Source organism: Enoplosus armatus, chromosome 17 (assembly GCF_043641665.1).
Source record: "Enoplosus armatus isolate fEnoArm2 chromosome 17, fEnoArm2.hap1, whole genome shotgun sequence".
NCBI classification, from domain to species: domain Eukaryota; kingdom Metazoa; phylum Chordata; class Actinopteri; order Centrarchiformes; family Enoplosidae; genus Enoplosus; species Enoplosus armatus.
The window spans coordinates 5422952-5440214 of record NC_092196.1 but is presented as its reverse complement, the minus strand read 5'-3'; the positions used below and the strand labels follow the sequence as shown (position 1 = coordinate 5440214).

The 17263-nt window shown below is 44.7% G+C and overlaps 1 protein-coding gene across 3 annotated transcripts; it reads right to left on the bottom strand.

Moving 5' to 3' along the window:
- Positions 1–267: 267 nt before the first annotated feature.
- evplb (envoplakin b) lies at positions 268–13717 on the bottom strand. Of its 3 annotated transcripts, none has more exons than XM_070922820.1 (22): positions 13606–13717; positions 10545–10644; positions 10267–10421; positions 10001–10124; positions 9780–9911; positions 9647–9688; positions 9388–9549; positions 9038–9145; positions 8806–8901; positions 8585–8695; positions 6984–7130; positions 6744–6895; positions 6546–6643; positions 6256–6428; positions 5952–6130; positions 5416–5554; positions 5082–5275; positions 4797–4947; positions 4609–4692; positions 4345–4494; positions 4160–4252; positions 268–4024 (listed from the first exon to the last, which is right to left on the bottom strand). In XM_070922820.1, exons 1-22 carry the CDS (start codon positions 13644–13646, stop codon positions 536–538), a joined length of 6120 nt encoding a protein of 2039 aa, XP_070778921.1. In that variant the 5' UTR covers positions 13647–13717; the 3' UTR covers positions 268–535. The 3 variants fall into 3 exon arrangements, with proteins under 3 accessions (XP_070778921.1, XP_070778923.1, XP_070778922.1); XM_070922822.1 differs by having other exon boundaries at positions 9647–9682; XM_070922821.1 differs by having other exon boundaries at positions 9780–9905.
- Positions 13718–17263: the final 3546 nt, after the last annotated feature.

Sequence of the window (17263 nt, the reverse complement as noted above, 5' to 3'; positions counted from 1 at the left end):
CGCACCATAAATATCTGTACCAGATTTCATGGAAATCCATCTGTTGATCAGTTGTTGAGCCATTTCAGTTTGGACCAGAAGTGGTGGACTGACTGACCAACTGACAGAGCAACATTTAGCAGCAGAATGAAGACCATCACATGATCATCAGCATTGTTTTGTAAATACTCCAAACCATGTCTAGTTTATGAATTAAACTGACTCAATTTACATGGATATGTTTTCCTAATTCACGTCTTAATATTTTAAATGACGACATAAAAATCATTGTCAGGCTTGTGGAGTTTAATAAGCACTTATGAAGGATTTAGCATATAAAACAAACATGACCCTCTTTTTTACAGCAGACCCAAAAATAGCACGGAAAAAAAAACATGTACAGTTTCACCAAAAACAGTTCCCAGTTTTTTTCGAAAAGAGTATGAACATATACATTTTTCATTTTTATCTCTACGTGTATCAGTTAGTGTTATCATACACCCTCTAGCACCAGAGGCTGCAGCAAATAAAACAAGTTATATCTTAAGCTTCACATCTAGACTCTGTTGTAAGAATTGAACCGGTAGTTTGAGTATGATGGGGCATTTGTGGCATCAGTGGAGGCTACAGGAAGCAGCAGGAGGCCTGTGCTGATGTCTTTCTTACACCGATCCATCGCCTGCTTGTATGATATCTTCTCTTTAGTGATGGGGTCTACCAGCTCTTTTGTGAGGCAAGCCTCATCTTGTAGCTCATTAGCTGTTGTGCTGTCGATCAGATTGGAGGCGAGAGCTTCTTTGACAGTGAGACGGCCTGCTTTAGATGGATCCACCAGCCCACCGGTCAGGTACTGCGCCTCCATGTACCTTCTGGCGTTTTCTTTGGGAATATACCCTTTCTGTGCTGCCTGTCCCACTGCGAGACGCTCTTTAGTCACGGGATCCTCAACCCCGGTGAAGGCCTTCTGGGCATTCAGAAGCTTGTACATATGACCTGTGTCAATGAGACCGTGTTCAGCTGCCTTGTGGACAGACAGTTTGTCCTTTTTGCTGAGATCAACTATTCCACCGGCGGCTGCTTGTGCCTCCAGCAGCTTCAGAGCTGTGTCGGCATCAATGAGTTTTCGGGTCAGGGCACTTCTCACAGACATCCGGCTTTCAGTAGTGGTGTCAAAAATACCAGAGATGGGAAAATGTTCATCACCTGCTGAAGCGCTGAGGTTGTTCAAACTGCCACTATGTTGAGTGTTGAGGCTGGTGAGGGAGGACCTCAGGGGGGTTGGCATGGAGTTCAAGGGAGAGGTTGGGGTGGGTTTGGTGGGTGATCTTGGGGCTGTTATTGGAGGAACGTGGGGCTTTCTGGTTTCCCCTACAACAAGAAGGGCAAACTCAGAAATGTGCATTTTTCCTTCCTTGTAGCGGATCACGTCGTACTGGGTCAAGCGACCATCCCTCAGAGCATCCTTGACGGGGTACTGCTTCCCACTTTTGCGATCCTGCAGAACTGTTGTATCCCCATCTGGACCAGTTGAAGTGATTTCCTCCCAGTCGCACTCCAACTCCGACAGGTGGATGTACTGGTTGCGATCAATTAGCCCCTGCAAGTAAGCATCATAGGGGGACATGTCTTTACCGGTTTCTGGATCCATGATGGTGATCTTCGTGGAGAGATTTGTCTCTCTGGTGTGAGTTTCAGAGTGGTCCTCTTTCTTAATGCTGTTCTGCAGCTCAATGATGAGTGTGTCTCTCTGGTGTATTTTGTCTTTTTCGTTTAAGATTTCGTTCTCCAGCCGTTGCATTTCAGTGGATGTTTTAAGACTTCTCTGCCGTGCCATCTGGTTTCTCTCACTCATCATTTTGGACTGTTGCTGGAAGGTAATGCTGATGTTCTGTCTTTGAGACTCAAGCATTTTGATCTGTCTGAGGAGATCCTCCTTCTCTCTCAGCAGAGCATCTCTGTTGGTGATGACAGTGGTCTCCTCCTGAGAAGTCACTGACTTCGATGTCTGCAGATGGGCCATTTTGATGTTGATGTTCTGAATGTTATCCTCCTGGTTGCGCCTGAGATTTCTCTCCTGGGTTACTAACTCTCTTAGATGTTCCCTTTCAGCCTCTACTGATGGGTCTTTCTCTACACGAACAACTTCTCTGTAAACAACCTTCTCAATAGACTTCTCCTTTTGCAGAATTTCCAACCTCATCTTAAGATTGCGTATTTCTCTCTCTAGACGACTGATATTGGTGCCCTCAGTCTCCAAGTCGACCCGTATGCCATCAGTAAGTTTTTCCAGCATAGGGTCTCTCTCCACTTTCAGGACCTCCTCGATTACAATCTTTTCCTCAATGGGCGGCGGACTGTTTTCCAGTTCAAGAATGCGTGATTTGATCCTTCTAAGCTCTGATTCTACTTGAATCTTCTTCTGACGATCATCCATCTGAGCCAGGGCACTCTCTTTTTCTTGAACCAGGCCTCTGAGCTGTCTGACCTCTAATTCAAGCTTTCTACGGGATTTCAATTCATCATCCAGGGTCTTGTTCAACTTATCATGCTCCAGAATCTGCTTGGGGTCCTTCTGAAGACGCACCACTTCCTGCATTACAATCTTCTCTTCTGGCTTCTGCCTTTCAAGGATAATGTATTGGTTCTGAAGGTCAAAGAGACACTCCTCCACACTGCGGCGCTGGTGAATCTCTTCTCTTACATCCCTCCGAAGTCTGTCTGCCTCTTTCTCAATAAGAGGATCATTCTCATATTTGATGACTTCTTTATTAACTAGCTTGGTCTCCACCTTGGATTTTTCAGCTTTCAACTCGTCCCTTTCTTTACGCAGGTGAGTCAGCAGCTCTATGGTGGTGTCACAGTTGACTCGCAGACGGGAGACTTGGTTGTTCAGCCTTTGTAATTCCCTGATGACCTCTGGGGATTTCTCTTCTTTGATCACCTCCTGGGTCACCTCCTTGTACTCCACTTTGGGTTTCTGAGCACGCAGGGCAGTCAGAGTTGTTATCACAGTGTTGATTTCCTTATCCAGGTCTGTACGGTTACGGCTCAAATCCTGCAGCTCTTTCCTCAGACGCACCAGCATGACTTCTGTCTCAGGATCAACTCTGTAGATCTCATTGATGATCTCCTTGACCTCGACTTTAGCCCTGAGCTTGTCCACTTCACTAAAACGCAGCTGAAGGGAGGTCAGATCCTTCATCAAGATAGCGTTCTCATCTTTCTCCTCTTCCAAGGCCATTCGTAGTTTCTTTGACTCTTCAAGTGTTTCTGGATCTTGCTGTACTTGCTTCACCACCTTGGTGACTATCTTGGGTTGGATGGTGGGAATGACCCTCTCTAGTGTGTTTAGTTGGCTCCTTGTTCTGAAAATGCTGTCGTTGACTAACTTGCACTGGGATTCCTCCTCTGCAATATCACTCTGGAATGTGAGAACAGCTTTCAGCATCTCTGGATCCTTTTCAAGCCTCACCACTTCTTTCTTAACAACCGTCTCCCTGATTTTTGGTTTCTGCTGAGACAGAACCGTGAGCTCAGTTTTCACATGAACTGCCTCAGTATCTCTCGTTTGCAGCTCCAGCCGTATCCTCCTAATCTCATCTCTAATCTTGGCAGCTTCTTTGTCAAGCTGCGGGTCTCTCTCATATTCAGTCAGTACCTTGGTCACCAGTTTAGGTTCGATCCTGGTCAGCTGTATTTCCAGTTTGAGGATCTTGTCATTGATAATTTCTAACTCTGAATGGGTTCTTGACCTCTTGAATGCTTCATCCTGGATCCGATTTTTCAGGGACTGTAGTTCCACCTCCAGTTTAGGGTCACGGTAGTATTGCACCACCTCCTTCTCCTCCAACCTCTCCACTCCTCTCCTACTTTTCAGAGACACAAACCTCGTACGGTATGTTTCCAGGTCTTTTTCAGCATGTAAGCGCCTGGCAACCTCCTCACTTAATTCATTCTTCAGACCATCACTCTCCTCCAGGTCCTTCCTCTGGCTCTGTAGCTGCAGCTGCTGATTGACAACTTCCTGACTAATTTTATCTTCTTTCTGCACATGAACAAAAGGAGGACAAAGGAGAGAGAGGGTCACTTCAGAACAACTGACAATAATAATTATGGGCAGGAAACACCAGGAGTGATTCTGTTATCTATGAGTTGATATTATTTTAATTCCATATCATACCCTCGCCATGATGTTCTTCGCCATCCCCAACTGGCTGAGTAGCTGGTCGTTTTCTGCAGACACCTCAGAGAAAAGGTTCAGTAGATCTTTCTCCTGTAGTAGAAGCAGAAGGCAAAATGAGTTTAGAAATTGAAGACGACAGTTAAAAGTTCTTAGTTGACTTAGGCGATTGTCTATAACTGTACCTTTCTTTGTATAGACTTAGCCATAGTTGAAGTTTTACGTTTCTTTAGGATTGGTTCATCATTCTCATCGTCGTCATCATCATCATCATCATCATCATCATCGTCATCATTCAGAGTGCCACTGTAAGTGTTTGACTTAACCTCATACTCCTGAAAGGAAATATATTTAAACATTGAAGGATTAAGTACTTGGAAGTACATACCTAGTAGACTGTATTTAAGTTGCAAATGGTAAATGTGAAAAATCACATTCTCTGAACTCACATTTAAGACACTCTGCAGATCACGGGAGAGAAACTTGACGTTGTCTAAGTCACCTGATTTCCTCTCAAGATCCTCCATCACTCTCTAAACAAGACATGTCATTCAAAAACCACAGCTGATAAGACAGAGCGGTGCTATGTCATTTGTAAGTAGGAGACAGGTTGATGTATGTAAATACTTCCACTCACCTTCTGAGAGTTCTGCTTGGCGGTTATCTGCGCCACATCATCAGTAGGTTTGATCGTATTATTGGGCAAATTGACCAAAAAGAAATCCAGTGACTGAACAGCATTCTGGAAATCTTGTTTTTTATTGGTTGCTTCCTGAGTGAGCACAGACCTAAAGCAAAAAAACACTCATCACTAATGAATTGTATCCGTTTTTAAATAAAAAAAAACATATTTGTCAGAGAAGTCAAAAAACACACAGGCACATACAGTTACAACAATGCCTGAATCTTTTTTTTTACTAACCTTTCCTGGAGCTGATTATTGACAACCGTGTAACGGTTTTTCAGCTGTTTCACATCATTCTGCTGGCGGCGGATGTCCGGACAGTATTCATTGAAGCTCTGCTGCAGGGAACTGCATGCTTGCTCAGTCAGGTCCAAGTCTCTGCCTAATTTATTAAACTCATCCTTCTTTGAGGTGACATCCTTACGCATAATCTGTTTGGCATGAGAAAGAACACAGATAAAGACAAAAAAACACCACAGGTCTGGATCCTTGGGGCATCCTATGCTCTATCTCCTCATATGAGCCTATCCTGAAATCTTTGACATTTTTGGTTGCATTATAAAGTACACACCTGTAACTGCTGGTTGCGTCTCAAGAGGGCATTAGGTTCATCAAGAATGGCCCCATCTTTGGCTAGCTGCTCCTCAAACCCAGAGACGATGCCTTCCACTTTCTGCGCCTGATTCTCTAGGAACATGGCGGCTGTAGCTCTGGTTAAGAGGAGAGGAACACAGGAGGGAACGCTGAATATCCCTTTTCAAAATAAAAATGTGTACACCTCCATGTGCTACTTGCCTGCTAGCCACTTTGGCTACAAATGACAATTATAGGATAATGCTAAATGCTAAACTACTATTACGCTAAACAGTAGATACTAAGCTATTGTAAAAGAAGCAGAAAAGGGAGAAGAGTCACATTAGCAGTAAGTGTTAGCAGCAAGGGTTTGTTTTATTGCTTATATGAAGACAACTTTTCATTTGTAAGAGGAAGAATGTCTTATTTCTTCTTTTAAGGTTGTATAGTTTCGCTTTAAATGATGTTATTTTTTTTAAAGATTGTCTTGGAAAAAGAAAACTGCACTGTGCTATAATTTCATTCTGATCTTACTTTTTCTTATAAAGATCGATAAGGGTGTTGATGTCATCAATCTTGTTGTTGGTAGCACTGAGTTTGAGGGGCAGGGTGGAGGTGGTGGGTCCCAGGGGTTTCTTGGCCAGAATCGGCTCCATCTCTCTCTGGACCGCAGACTTCTCAGACTCCAGCTTCCTTACAGTCTGAGCAGATTTCTGGAGGGCAAGACATACAGTTACTGATCCCAACGAGACCGACGGGTGAACTTTAATAGAATGAATAAGATAATCAAACTGTAACCTAGGTCATATCATTAAAGCGTAATGTTGTTCATGGTCACCTCGTGCTCCCGCAGCCTGTTCTCCAGGTCTTGTGTGGGGCTGCGATTGTCTAGTGGGGCTCTGAGTCGACTCAGGGTTTCTTTTTTGCTCTGATCCAGGGCTCTATTGATCTTGTCTATTTCTCTGGCTAGCTCTGCAGCTCTGGGATCCTCTGGAGCACTTTGTACAGCGGCTGAGGAGGAGCAAAGACAACAATTCTACAATGAAAAGTTAGATAAAGACTCTGTCATGGTCTTATAGCCAGGGGAAACAAAATAAGAGGGTTCTGTTAAAACGTTTTTCTTCTCACCTGCCTTCTGAGGGCGAACCACCTCCACGATGGGGTTCTTCAAGGAGGCCATGAGGGAAGATCTATGGCTCTTCAGGTCTGTCAGCGCTCTGTCCAGACTGAACACACGCAGACACACAATGTCTCATTAAAATCCATCAACCATAAAAAAACTATAGAAGGAAAACATACTGCAGTTGGTGAGTTTGTACTCTGTACCTGTTTACTTTCTCCAGGGCCTCGGCATCAGGTGGTGGGATCATGAAACATGCCCCAGGGAGGGTCCTGGTCCTCCCACTGCTGCTCTGAAGCTCCCAGTTCTTATTATCAGAGTTGGACTTTAGGTTTAGCGTCTCACCTCGCCTCACCTCCTGAAACAGACAGACGATGAAATAAAGATGATGACAGCAATGATGTAATCCTGTATAAGCCTGTAAACGACTGCTGATCACATCCCACCTCTTCATCTTTCCAGTCACACAGGGCCACCACGGTGGTGGGTTTGGTGGGCTGGATTCGGCGTAACTTGAGAGGCACGACGTTGCTGCTGAGCTCCCTGAGGGCAGCCAGGCGCTGCTCATTCCTCTTTACTGCTGGTTCATCTCCCTGAGGGTATCATTGAATTAGAACAGAGGCAACATAAACAAACAGGGGTGCAATGTGCTGCATTTCTTCATTAGTGACTTTGCTGAGCCCATTTAAAGCAGGTTAGATCTGCAAACTGGCTGCTTTGAAGAGTGCAGCCTGACCTCCTCAACTGCCAGAGACCTGTTCCCAGAAGCAGGTTCACTGAGTTATCAAGTGAAACCTTGAGCCCCATCAAATCGGGACCATAGAATCGTGCATATAGATCAGGGCGGGTATGTATGAAGCCGCTCAGAGTAAAATTTTGGTCTGAAGTGCATCACAATTTTAAAAGCTCTTATTTTTACAACTGAACAATGAGTGTGATGCATGGAGATAATGTAAGAGAGCTCCAGAGGTCTCATGGGTCAGTTAGCAGTGTCAACAATACATAACAATATAAGAATGATCATGTCCCAAATAGCATACATTGATATTGTCAACAAAACTGTAAGAACAATCTCTTATATGAGTGTTCCTCCTGCATGCTACAACGTACTGACGTAGTATATATAGAATATAATGTTGGATACAATGAATGAATGGTAGTCTTCATCTTGAGGGGGTGCACATGAAGCTGTGATGATTGACGGTTGAGGGAGGGCATTGTGGGTAGTTTGAAGTCTTTAGGGGTCACTGCAGTCTGCGCTAAAGAATCACATTTAGACTTTGCTAAGAAGTTACTCTGAGCTTCTTTAGAAAAAGTCCTACTTTTTACTAAGAATTTCTTTACTCATAAGTCAAAGTTTGGGACCAGAGTTTTAAACATTCTGGGTTTGACTCAAAAACCTGATCCAGATAACTCAGAAAACCTGCTTGTTGGAACAGACCCCTGCAAACTGCGAAGACTAAACAAACGCTGTAAGTCAACACAGGAGGTGAAGAACCTGAACTAAAACTTCCCTGACAGAATACAGACATCTTTAACAAAGCAAACATTGAGGTCGTATTCATTAAAGTGACAAAAATACTCCCCCAGAGGTCAAACTATGATTGTTCATGATGAACAATATGTTGTATGTATGATTCAATGTAAAACGCAATATGTATCATGCAGAATGGGGTCGTTTTAACCTGCGATTAGCATTTATTTGGACATTTGATCTGCTGTTACACCACTGTTTCCACAGTTTTGATTGGTTCATCAAACAACACAAATAAAGCTAAATTCTTCTTATTATACATTTGCTCTCCTTTTTGTTTCACTTTTGTTTCCATTATTTTGTTCATTTTGACTGATCCCTACTTAAATATCAAAAACATATCCGATTATTTTTAATGTTAGTTCCTACTTGAGACATTTAAGATTTGACACATAAAATTAACTTTAAAATAATGTGTGGTGTGCAGAATAACACATCACTGCTGCGTGCTGCAGGTTTCCATCCTTTTCAAGAGCTGCATAGAAAGCACGACGTTAGAAAACACAGTTGTACCTCCAGCGCCAACAGGACCTCCGGGTTGCTCTTGTTGGCCAGAGACTTGGGGTCCAGAGTGGAATTGAGTCTCTCCAGGGACTTGGACAACGTCTCTGCCTCCAGCTGGAACTGCATTGAACAAATAGCCACTTCTTAACAATGAGCTGTGGTGGCTTTATATTAGAAATATTATCACGGTCAGTCGTGTCAAAAGTGTGGTGCCTTCAGGGGCTCTCTACCTTCTTGTACTCTTCGATGTTGTCCAGGTGTATTTCCTGTGCTAGACACAAGTTGAGGAAGCCTTGCCACTCGGCCTGCACTGTGTCTCTGTGCGCCTGACACAAACAGTTCCGTTCAATGTGATTAGAATCTGTTCAGTTTGATTCAGTTCAAAATAAATCCTCAATCAATGATTTATCACAGTTATCATGTAGTTATGTCTCTAATGTCTGACATAGCTGACAGGTGTACCTTTATAGTTGGGCTGCCGGGGTGTTTCATTTCAACAAGACGGTCTCCTTCCACCTGCAGCTGGTTGATCTCACTCTCATGTGCCAGCAGTCCGTTATTTTTGAATTTCTGCACAGAAAAGAAAAGTGGGATGTAGAAAATTGAATTCTCCCAGCAGCTACGCAGCCGCTATGTGCTGTACTGGTTACACCAGTTGGGTCCCAAGCTGGTGCAACCGGCCCCTAGAGGATCATGCCTGGAGGCAAGCTGACAAACAAAGTTTTAATATTCTTCTTTCCACCCGGCACCTCCCGCTGATCCCAATACTGACGTCATCTGCCAGGACACATCCTGCCCGCTGTCCCCCTCACCTCGTACTCCATGCGGACGCCTGGGGAGTCCACCATGCGATCACTCCAGTCTCTCTGGAGGATCCTCTCCTGCTGGCCCGACAGGTAGACCAGCTCCTTACTGCAGCTCTGCATGTACTCATACAGAGAGGCCAGGTGGGTGCGCCTCTGCTGGGAGCTCTCCTGCAGAACACACAACAGGCGTGCAAGGTAAGCACACTACATATACACACAGAGTATACTCTGAACTGACCTCAACTCCCTCAAATAAACAACTCACATTAAGTTTAGCATATTTGTCTTTGAGGGCGGCGAACTGCTCCTGCGGACAGAGAAGATGAAGAAACAGGTAAATGATTCATCCCACATGTAGTCTCTGCAGAGTGCATGTGTGTGTTGTTGGGCGCTGTTACCGGGGAGGAGGTCGTGTCGGGCTGCAGCTGGGCGCTGTAGGCCTCGATCGCCTGGTGCAGGATGTTGTGCGCTGCTGTCTGCTTCTCCACATCAGACAGGTTGGGGCCATATGCCTCTGAATTTAACTGTTTCTGCGAATCACAGCGGTATAAACGTGTCACACTTTCATGAAGATGTTTGGCTACTGGAAACCCAAGACTGACTCGAAGCTTGAACTGACCAGTTTCTCATCCAGCAGAGGGCCCCAGTCGATCTTTGGCTTCGGCTCCAAACCCTGCACCTGGCCGTACACGTCTCTGTAGGTGGCGCAGTCCTTCGCCCAGCGATCATGCAGATTTCTAACGCTGAGGAGACACAGAAGTATTCCAGTCATTTGTGAGCAGACGGGTGGAGAGCAGCAAAAGGGAATGTGGAAGTGACACTTTGTGGCTGGTATATCTGGATGGCATGTGACACATCGAGTTCTGACTGTTGGAATAAACTCACTCTCTCTCTATCTCGGTGGCCTGCGGGTGCTGCAGCCTCTTGGACTTGTCCACGTCCATGAAGAGATTCTTCAGCAGCCCCTCAGCCTCCGCCAGGTTGTCTGCGTTCACCTTCTGGTGCATCAGGGGCAGATTCTTCCCATCCCGCTCTGTGTCCTGCACAGGAGCCAAACGTGTTCATTATCTAAGTTCGTTTTTGAATGGATTTATATTATCAAATCACAGTTGTTTCAGGTCCGAACACACTGGCATTAGCTCTGGTGTGTGTGGATTTCTTACCAAAGCCAGCAGCTCCTCTGATTGCAGGACGTTCTTCTCTACTTGGTCTGCATTCTTCTGCATGCGAGAAATCAGCACGGCCAGGTCAGCGGCCTGACTCCTGATTAAAGACACAGAAAGGTGATGGTGGAAATCCTCCAAAGCAGTGACATGATTCTGCACAGAGTCTTGTATGGGAAACTAACTCTTCGAACTAGCAGAAAGTGCGTCAGATATACTCTTCTTACTTTGATTAAATACCTACATGCATTCTAAAATCCACTTTCATGGGATTTCAGTAGATTTCATTTTTGTGCTCAATTACTTTTGGAAAACAAGAATTACAGAACAGCCTTTGGTTACGTTGTCATGGTGAACGCTCACCGCTGCAGCATGCAGCATCACTGCATTTAACAGCACCTGGTTTGTAAAGTGGAGGAGGAAGTATATTGAGTACCACACTGCAGATACACAAGTCCTGCACCCGTGCGTTTATTTAAGTAGAAGTAAAAAAAAGTATAACAGCTAAATGTACAAAAAGTATAAAAAGTAAAAGTACTCACTGGGTGCCAGAATTCCCCCCAGTAAGATTATTATTACTGTGTAAGCGGTGTTTTAATGTTTTAGCTTTTTGAGGTGGAGATTAAAAAGTAGAATATTTCCTTGTGGTGTAGAAGTACAAAGTAGCAAACACTGGAAATACTCAAGTACCTCAAAATTGTACTCAAGTACAGTACTTGCCCTTATTCTTACTTTTGCCCTCCATGTAATGAAACCAAAGACGGGAGCATAAAACAAAGCAAGTTCCTTCACGACACCATTCTTCACTGGCATGTCACCCACGAGCACTTTCTGCGGACCTGTTTGGGCTCTCTGGGTGTTTGCTCTGTCATTCCACCTCCGCTGTGAAATGAAGCCAACTATTTATCCTGACACACCCGGATCAGGACCCAGGGGACGCATTGTAGAGCGCCCCCCCCCCCCCCCCCCCCCCCTTTAGCAGTCAGGAATGTTGTGTGTGACAGAGACATTACTGCTGAGACGATCAATCAGTCAGCTCTTATCAAATGAATGGTGTCATTAGTTTCAGAGGGCAGTGACAGTCAGTCATTATGGCTCGTAGTAGGCGCTGGAGGACGATTGGTTTTTACTGCGCCCAGTGGTGGAATGTGACCAAGTACATTTACTCAACTGCTGTACTACAAATCTGAGGTTCCTGTACTTTACTTGAGTCTTTTCTTTTCATGCCACTTCATACATCTATTCCACTCAAACTCTGAGGGAAATATTGTACTTTTTTTACTCTTAGATACTAGTCACCTACATTCTACAAGATCTTCATATTTGATGATGTGCAAAAATATGGAATAAAAGTACGATGCTTTGTTATGGAATAAACCAAACAGTATATACAAGTAGAGCTGAAATAACTAATTGACAGAAAAGTCTTTCACGTCATGGTTCCATCCTCTGTGATGATTTGCTGCTTTCCCTTTTAGCTATTTGAATCATTTTAATTGATTTTTTAATCATTTCAAGGTTTGGTGGGACAAAACAAGCACTGCGAAGGTGTCGCTTTGGGGTTTTCTGGAGTAAATGTGACGGCGTATATCTCACTATTTTCTGATTTTTTTTACAAAGCAAACAATCAATCGATAAATCAACCGAGAAAATAATCATATATATATATATAGTTAGTTAATATTTTGATCTACAGCAGTATAATGCTGCATTTACAATTAATGCATGTGTAATAATAGTATCAGGGGACATTTTACTGCTTACTTTTGATACTATAAGTACATCTATCTAAGTTCTGTTGTCAGAGTGTGGTATTAGTACTTTTACTTAAGTAAAGGATCTGAATACTCCCCCCCCCCCCCCCCCCCCCCCCCCACTGATTGCTCCTTTATTCAAACAGCTTCTTATCTCAGAGGTCCAACATGTGGGCGACTTCATTCATCGCTGAGAGCTGCGTTACAGACAGGCAGAGCAGTTTTAAATATCCAGCCCTGTGTATCAGGAGAGCTTTTCACCACATCATACACTCACACACTGACTCACTCGCTTCCATTCAAGCTCCAGTGTCACCGTGGCGATGAAGACAAACAGACCTAGCAAGCAGAGTGAGAGAGACCCTGCCCCGCCACTCCCTCGGCACCTTCCCCGTCTTCTGTCACTAACAGTCTGGAGCCTCTGGCTGCTCGGCTACGCCCCGCCGTGAAAGGAGCTCTGATGTTCACGGGTGACATGTTGCACCCAGAGCAGATAAGCACTGCTTAGTCACTCTGAGAGGAGCAGGGCGGAGGTTGCACAATTTCAAACCTCTAAAAGAGTCACTTATTGCCATGCGTACCTTCATAAAACATGACTGATGGCTGCGAGAGCCGACTCCTCTACTCCTCTACTCAAACAACCACCAGTTCCACTGCATAGCAATGACAACACGCCGCTCAGTCTATTATACATGTCCTCTGCTGGATTAGAGCATTAAAAGGCACACTGTTGACCGATCAGCTTAGTGAGTCAGAGCACAGGCCCATTGAGTGGCACCAGGGATGGATTCAGTGAGTCAGTAGACTTTGATGATACACCCTTTGGGCAAAGGTGCAAATTAAAAAAAGTGTCGTGGTTCAATATAGGAGCCAGGTGAGGTGACAAGAAGACAGTCAATGAAGTACACTCGGCCTGCAGAGTCAGTGACACGGTGGTATCATCGGTCAACATGAGACACTTCATGTCAAGGGAGGTTTCATTCATTTCCCAAAGCTCCTCCTGCTCCTTTTAGGACGAGTGAAAGGCTAAGGTGTTTGTTCTTCAACACACAGACAGTATTTTAACAGTCGGATCATTGTTGCTCTCACATGGCACCTGACTCCTGCGGTGCGTTTAATTGCCCTGGGAAATAAAGCAGCCCTCTCCTGTGCAAAAGCAAATGGGATATCACGGTACAACAACAGCATGAAGCAGACTTCTGCGACGGGACGGTAACATAAGACTAGCAAACCTGACACACACACACACACACACACACACACACACACAAAAGCACACACACACAGAAGAAGGTGACAGAACTCACTTGCTGATCTTTACAGGACTGTATTCCTTTTGCTTCGACATCTTGGGAAGGCTGTCCGGGCCTGTTAGGCGTAACCCGAGTCCGAGTGTGTTCCTTCCGACTCCTGCTGCTCGTCTCTTGTGGCGTCTTCCCCCACCCCGAGTTAAGGAGCGTCCACCTGTCTCAGCTCCTCCCAGGCCAGCAGGTGTGTCGACAGTAAAAGCAGCGGAGGAGCAGACCGGGCGGACCTGTTCCACGCTCCTGCCTCCTCACTCGGGCTTTATGTTCGAGGAGCTTCCCCTTCATGCATTCATTCTAGTCATTTTTCATGGGTCTGCTTTCTCAGGAATGTGTGTGTGTGTGTGTGTTTTTTTTTAAGGCATGCTCAGGAGACAGGTGTTGAACCCTGAGAGAGCCTCATTATGCTCCTGATACCACGCTTTAAATCTGTAGTGTTTTCTTTTTCCCAACTCTACACTTCGCCTCTAGAACTGGCCTCTGAACCTGATACCGCTACAGCTTTGCTATCAGCTCCATGCGACACAAGACGTGGCAGGACGTTATATAGCACTCACTGTTTCCACATGTACGACTGTGGAGGAATGTGGCAGAACTAGTCACTCAGTGGCTGGATATCATCATTACTGTCCATTTAGACGAGCTGATGTCTCGTTTAGATTTGCATGTGCGGTCGTGTGTGCCATATGTCAGTATTTGTGGTGTGAGCTACATGATGACGAAGGTCTGGAACAGTGAAATGACATCTGAAGACGCAGACAGTAAGGTGTAGAAGTTGAACCCTGATGACTTTTAATTCACTGGCGGAATTGTTTTAATTAGTCTGCAACCTGGTCCACAGTGACGGAGCATGTTAGTTCAGAAGGATGTCGGGGACACACACACACACACACAGTGCATGCACGGTATGTCGTCTGTAGTCAGCACAAAACACAAGTAGGCACTATGCACAGCGGAGTGGGTGGTGGGAGCCGGGGGCACAAATGGGACTCCTTCACACCTCAGTGGGAATGACTCGGGCCAGCGTGCTGCTCCGTCTCATGCTTGCAGTGGGTGTGTCTGATGCACACCCAGAGCAGTTACTCCTCAAACCCACACCCACATACCTGCAGGGAGAGAGAGAGGGAGAGAGAGGGGGGGGGGGGGGGGGGGGGGCATTTAGCCACCAAAAACAGAGCTAGAAGAAGAGTGAACATTGGACTCCCGTTTGTCAGGTGGACACAAACACGACTCCAGATGGATGTTAATGTAGCTGCGTATTTGCTGGATGTGTAAATAAGAAACTGTTGGCTAACAAGTTTGACTTGTTAATTAAAGGCTTCCAATGACTTATTAATGGTTACTAAGTTGTTGCAGGTTAAATAATGAGTGAAGGTGCATATTAAACCAGGACCAAGTTCAGAAAGTATCTACTAGTTCATACAAAGTCCAGGCTAGGCCGTGTGTGTTTGGTGGTGGTGTGGAGGGGTTGGACGCGACAACATGAACACATGTCATGCAACATCTCTCTCCAACTAACAGCGGATTTCTCTGATACTTTCGAAGCTTCACAAAGGTGGTGTTAATTGCAAAGGTTTACATCGTATGGTGCCGGTGTTCATGTTATTGTGTGACACCCCTGCACTTCAATCAGCCCAACCTGTCTAAACTCCACATTGTGCAATCCACCCGAGATAAGCATGGTCCGTCCGTCCTCTGATCAAGTGTACACGCAGTGAATCATCAATAACAGGTGTCACTTTGGTTCTCAATGTCAAGAGCCCCCCCCCACCCCCCAAACAGAAAGTTAATTCAAGCCTAACATGTTTTTTTATGCAAATGCTGCTGTCAACAGCAGGGTGTGGCTGTCGCAGATCAGGATGAAAAAGAAAAAGCAATTCTCTGACTCACGTAACGAAGATTGCTCAACAGTATTTACACAGCGAGCGTTCCACACATACTTGCACGGCCCTGTAAATATGTAGAAAGCAATTTGAATCAGCCGCACCCGCAGCACTCCTGTTCACCGAGAGATCTAATCTATAATCGCTAGGTGCTGACCTGTGACCAGGTTTCAGTCTTTGATTATATACATGGTTGAGGTGGAGCAGCACTTGGACTGAGACACATGTGGGCGCAGATCCTCTTAAGCTTTTCACCCTAATGACAGAAAGATTGAAATCAACAAACACGCTGACCCAGGCCCCGGGGGTCAGGGGGCCTCAAAACAGAGCCTCTACTTGAGGTGTTGTTGGAAAGTCTTAAAGCCCTGATCACAAGATGATTAACAGGACAGGAAGAGGACAAAAACATATTTCTGCCACACAAAAGAAAGACTTTTTTCTTTGCTTTTCTGTTCTATTTCAAAGAAAGTTTAAATCCACAGTTTAAAAAGTCATCTTCATCTACAACATGAACAAAACACTGAACATCAGGCGTAGATTTCAACCTACAGGAGCACTCTGGATTAATAATGACTTGCAAAATGTCCCCAGAAAAACATCACGGGCAACACAGTTCTGTCAGTAGCATGGGGGTTGATTTCTCGATAAGGGGGGGGGGGGGGGGGGGGGGGGGGGGTACTTATAATATATACTAATATATTTCTGCTTCCCAGCGACCCAGTGTCTCCTAACGCACTCATGCTGACCAAGAACTGGTTAGATACATGAACTGAAGTGAGCTTTTTGGTCCTCCACCAGCAGGTGGACACATCACTCCATCTCTGCTCCAACCTCCCAAAACTAGGTGTCCTCAACTATGTGATGAGTTTTTTAACTACTGCACAGTGGTAAGTAAGGTTTATTTAGTATAGCACCTAGGTGTAATTGGAATATGGTGGTTTTAATTTTGGCACAATGTGAAAATGTTTTGAGAGCCATGTGTCATTAAAAGGTCATTAGTGGTGGCAAGAGAACGCGACAGGCACGAGACTTGTGGGGAAAACAAGTTCCCAGTCCCTTTCTGCTGCTGGGATACAACGCAGAGGAAGTGATGTGCATTTCAGATTAATTTCTATTCTGCTACAAATGTTTTGGCAACATTAACACCAAGACACTACAAACAGCAGTTGCCCACTGCTGATTTCTGTATTGTTATATTACTATACACATGAAGTGACATGCTGGTTCAAGAGGTTACCATACTTAAGCCCAACCAGGTGCATAATTTAGTAAATTAGTTAAATATGACACCTACTGGACAGGAAAGATAGTACCAGTGTTTTGATTTCACTGGGGAACAATTTGAAAAAAAAATTCTGTTTACTTAGATTTTTATGCTGATTAAAACTAAAATTGGCATGCTGATTCCAAAATTGCAGTCAGTTTTTTTCTAGCACGTCAAGTTTTTTCTCCACAGCTTACCCTCCAGAGAAGCAAAATTTCACTGATTAGCTGTAGTAAGACTTGCCAGCTGATTACGATTGGACTCATCTACAGCTACGTGGCAAGTAAGTATAGTATTTCATATTTAAGAAAACGGGGATCCTATAGTCCAAAAACTTGACGTGATAAGAGAAAAACTGAGATCAGTTTTGGATTCTGCACCCAAAAATTAGTTAAAAACAGCGGTCAGACCTAACTCAACAAAAATTGTGTTCCCCAGTGTTATTGTCCCTTCATCGACTTCCACGATGCAAAGTTTAAAAAACAAAAACCAAACCAAAAACAAATGGCAGGGG

Excerpts from the sequence above, each read along its gene's own strand:
- evplb (XM_070922820.1), bottom strand. The coding sequence starts at position 13,646 with ATGTCGAAGCAAAAGGAATACAGTCCTGTAAAGATCAGCAA. Across the intron at positions 10,125-10,266 it reads GCCACCGAGATAGAGAGAGA|CGTTAGAAATCTGCATGATC; the intron begins GTGAGTTTATTC and ends GTGTCTCCTCAG. Across the intron at positions 9,550-9,646 it reads ACAAATATGCTAAACTTAAT|GAGAGCTCCCAGCAGAGGCG; the intron begins GTGAGTTGTTTA and ends TGTGTTCTGCAG.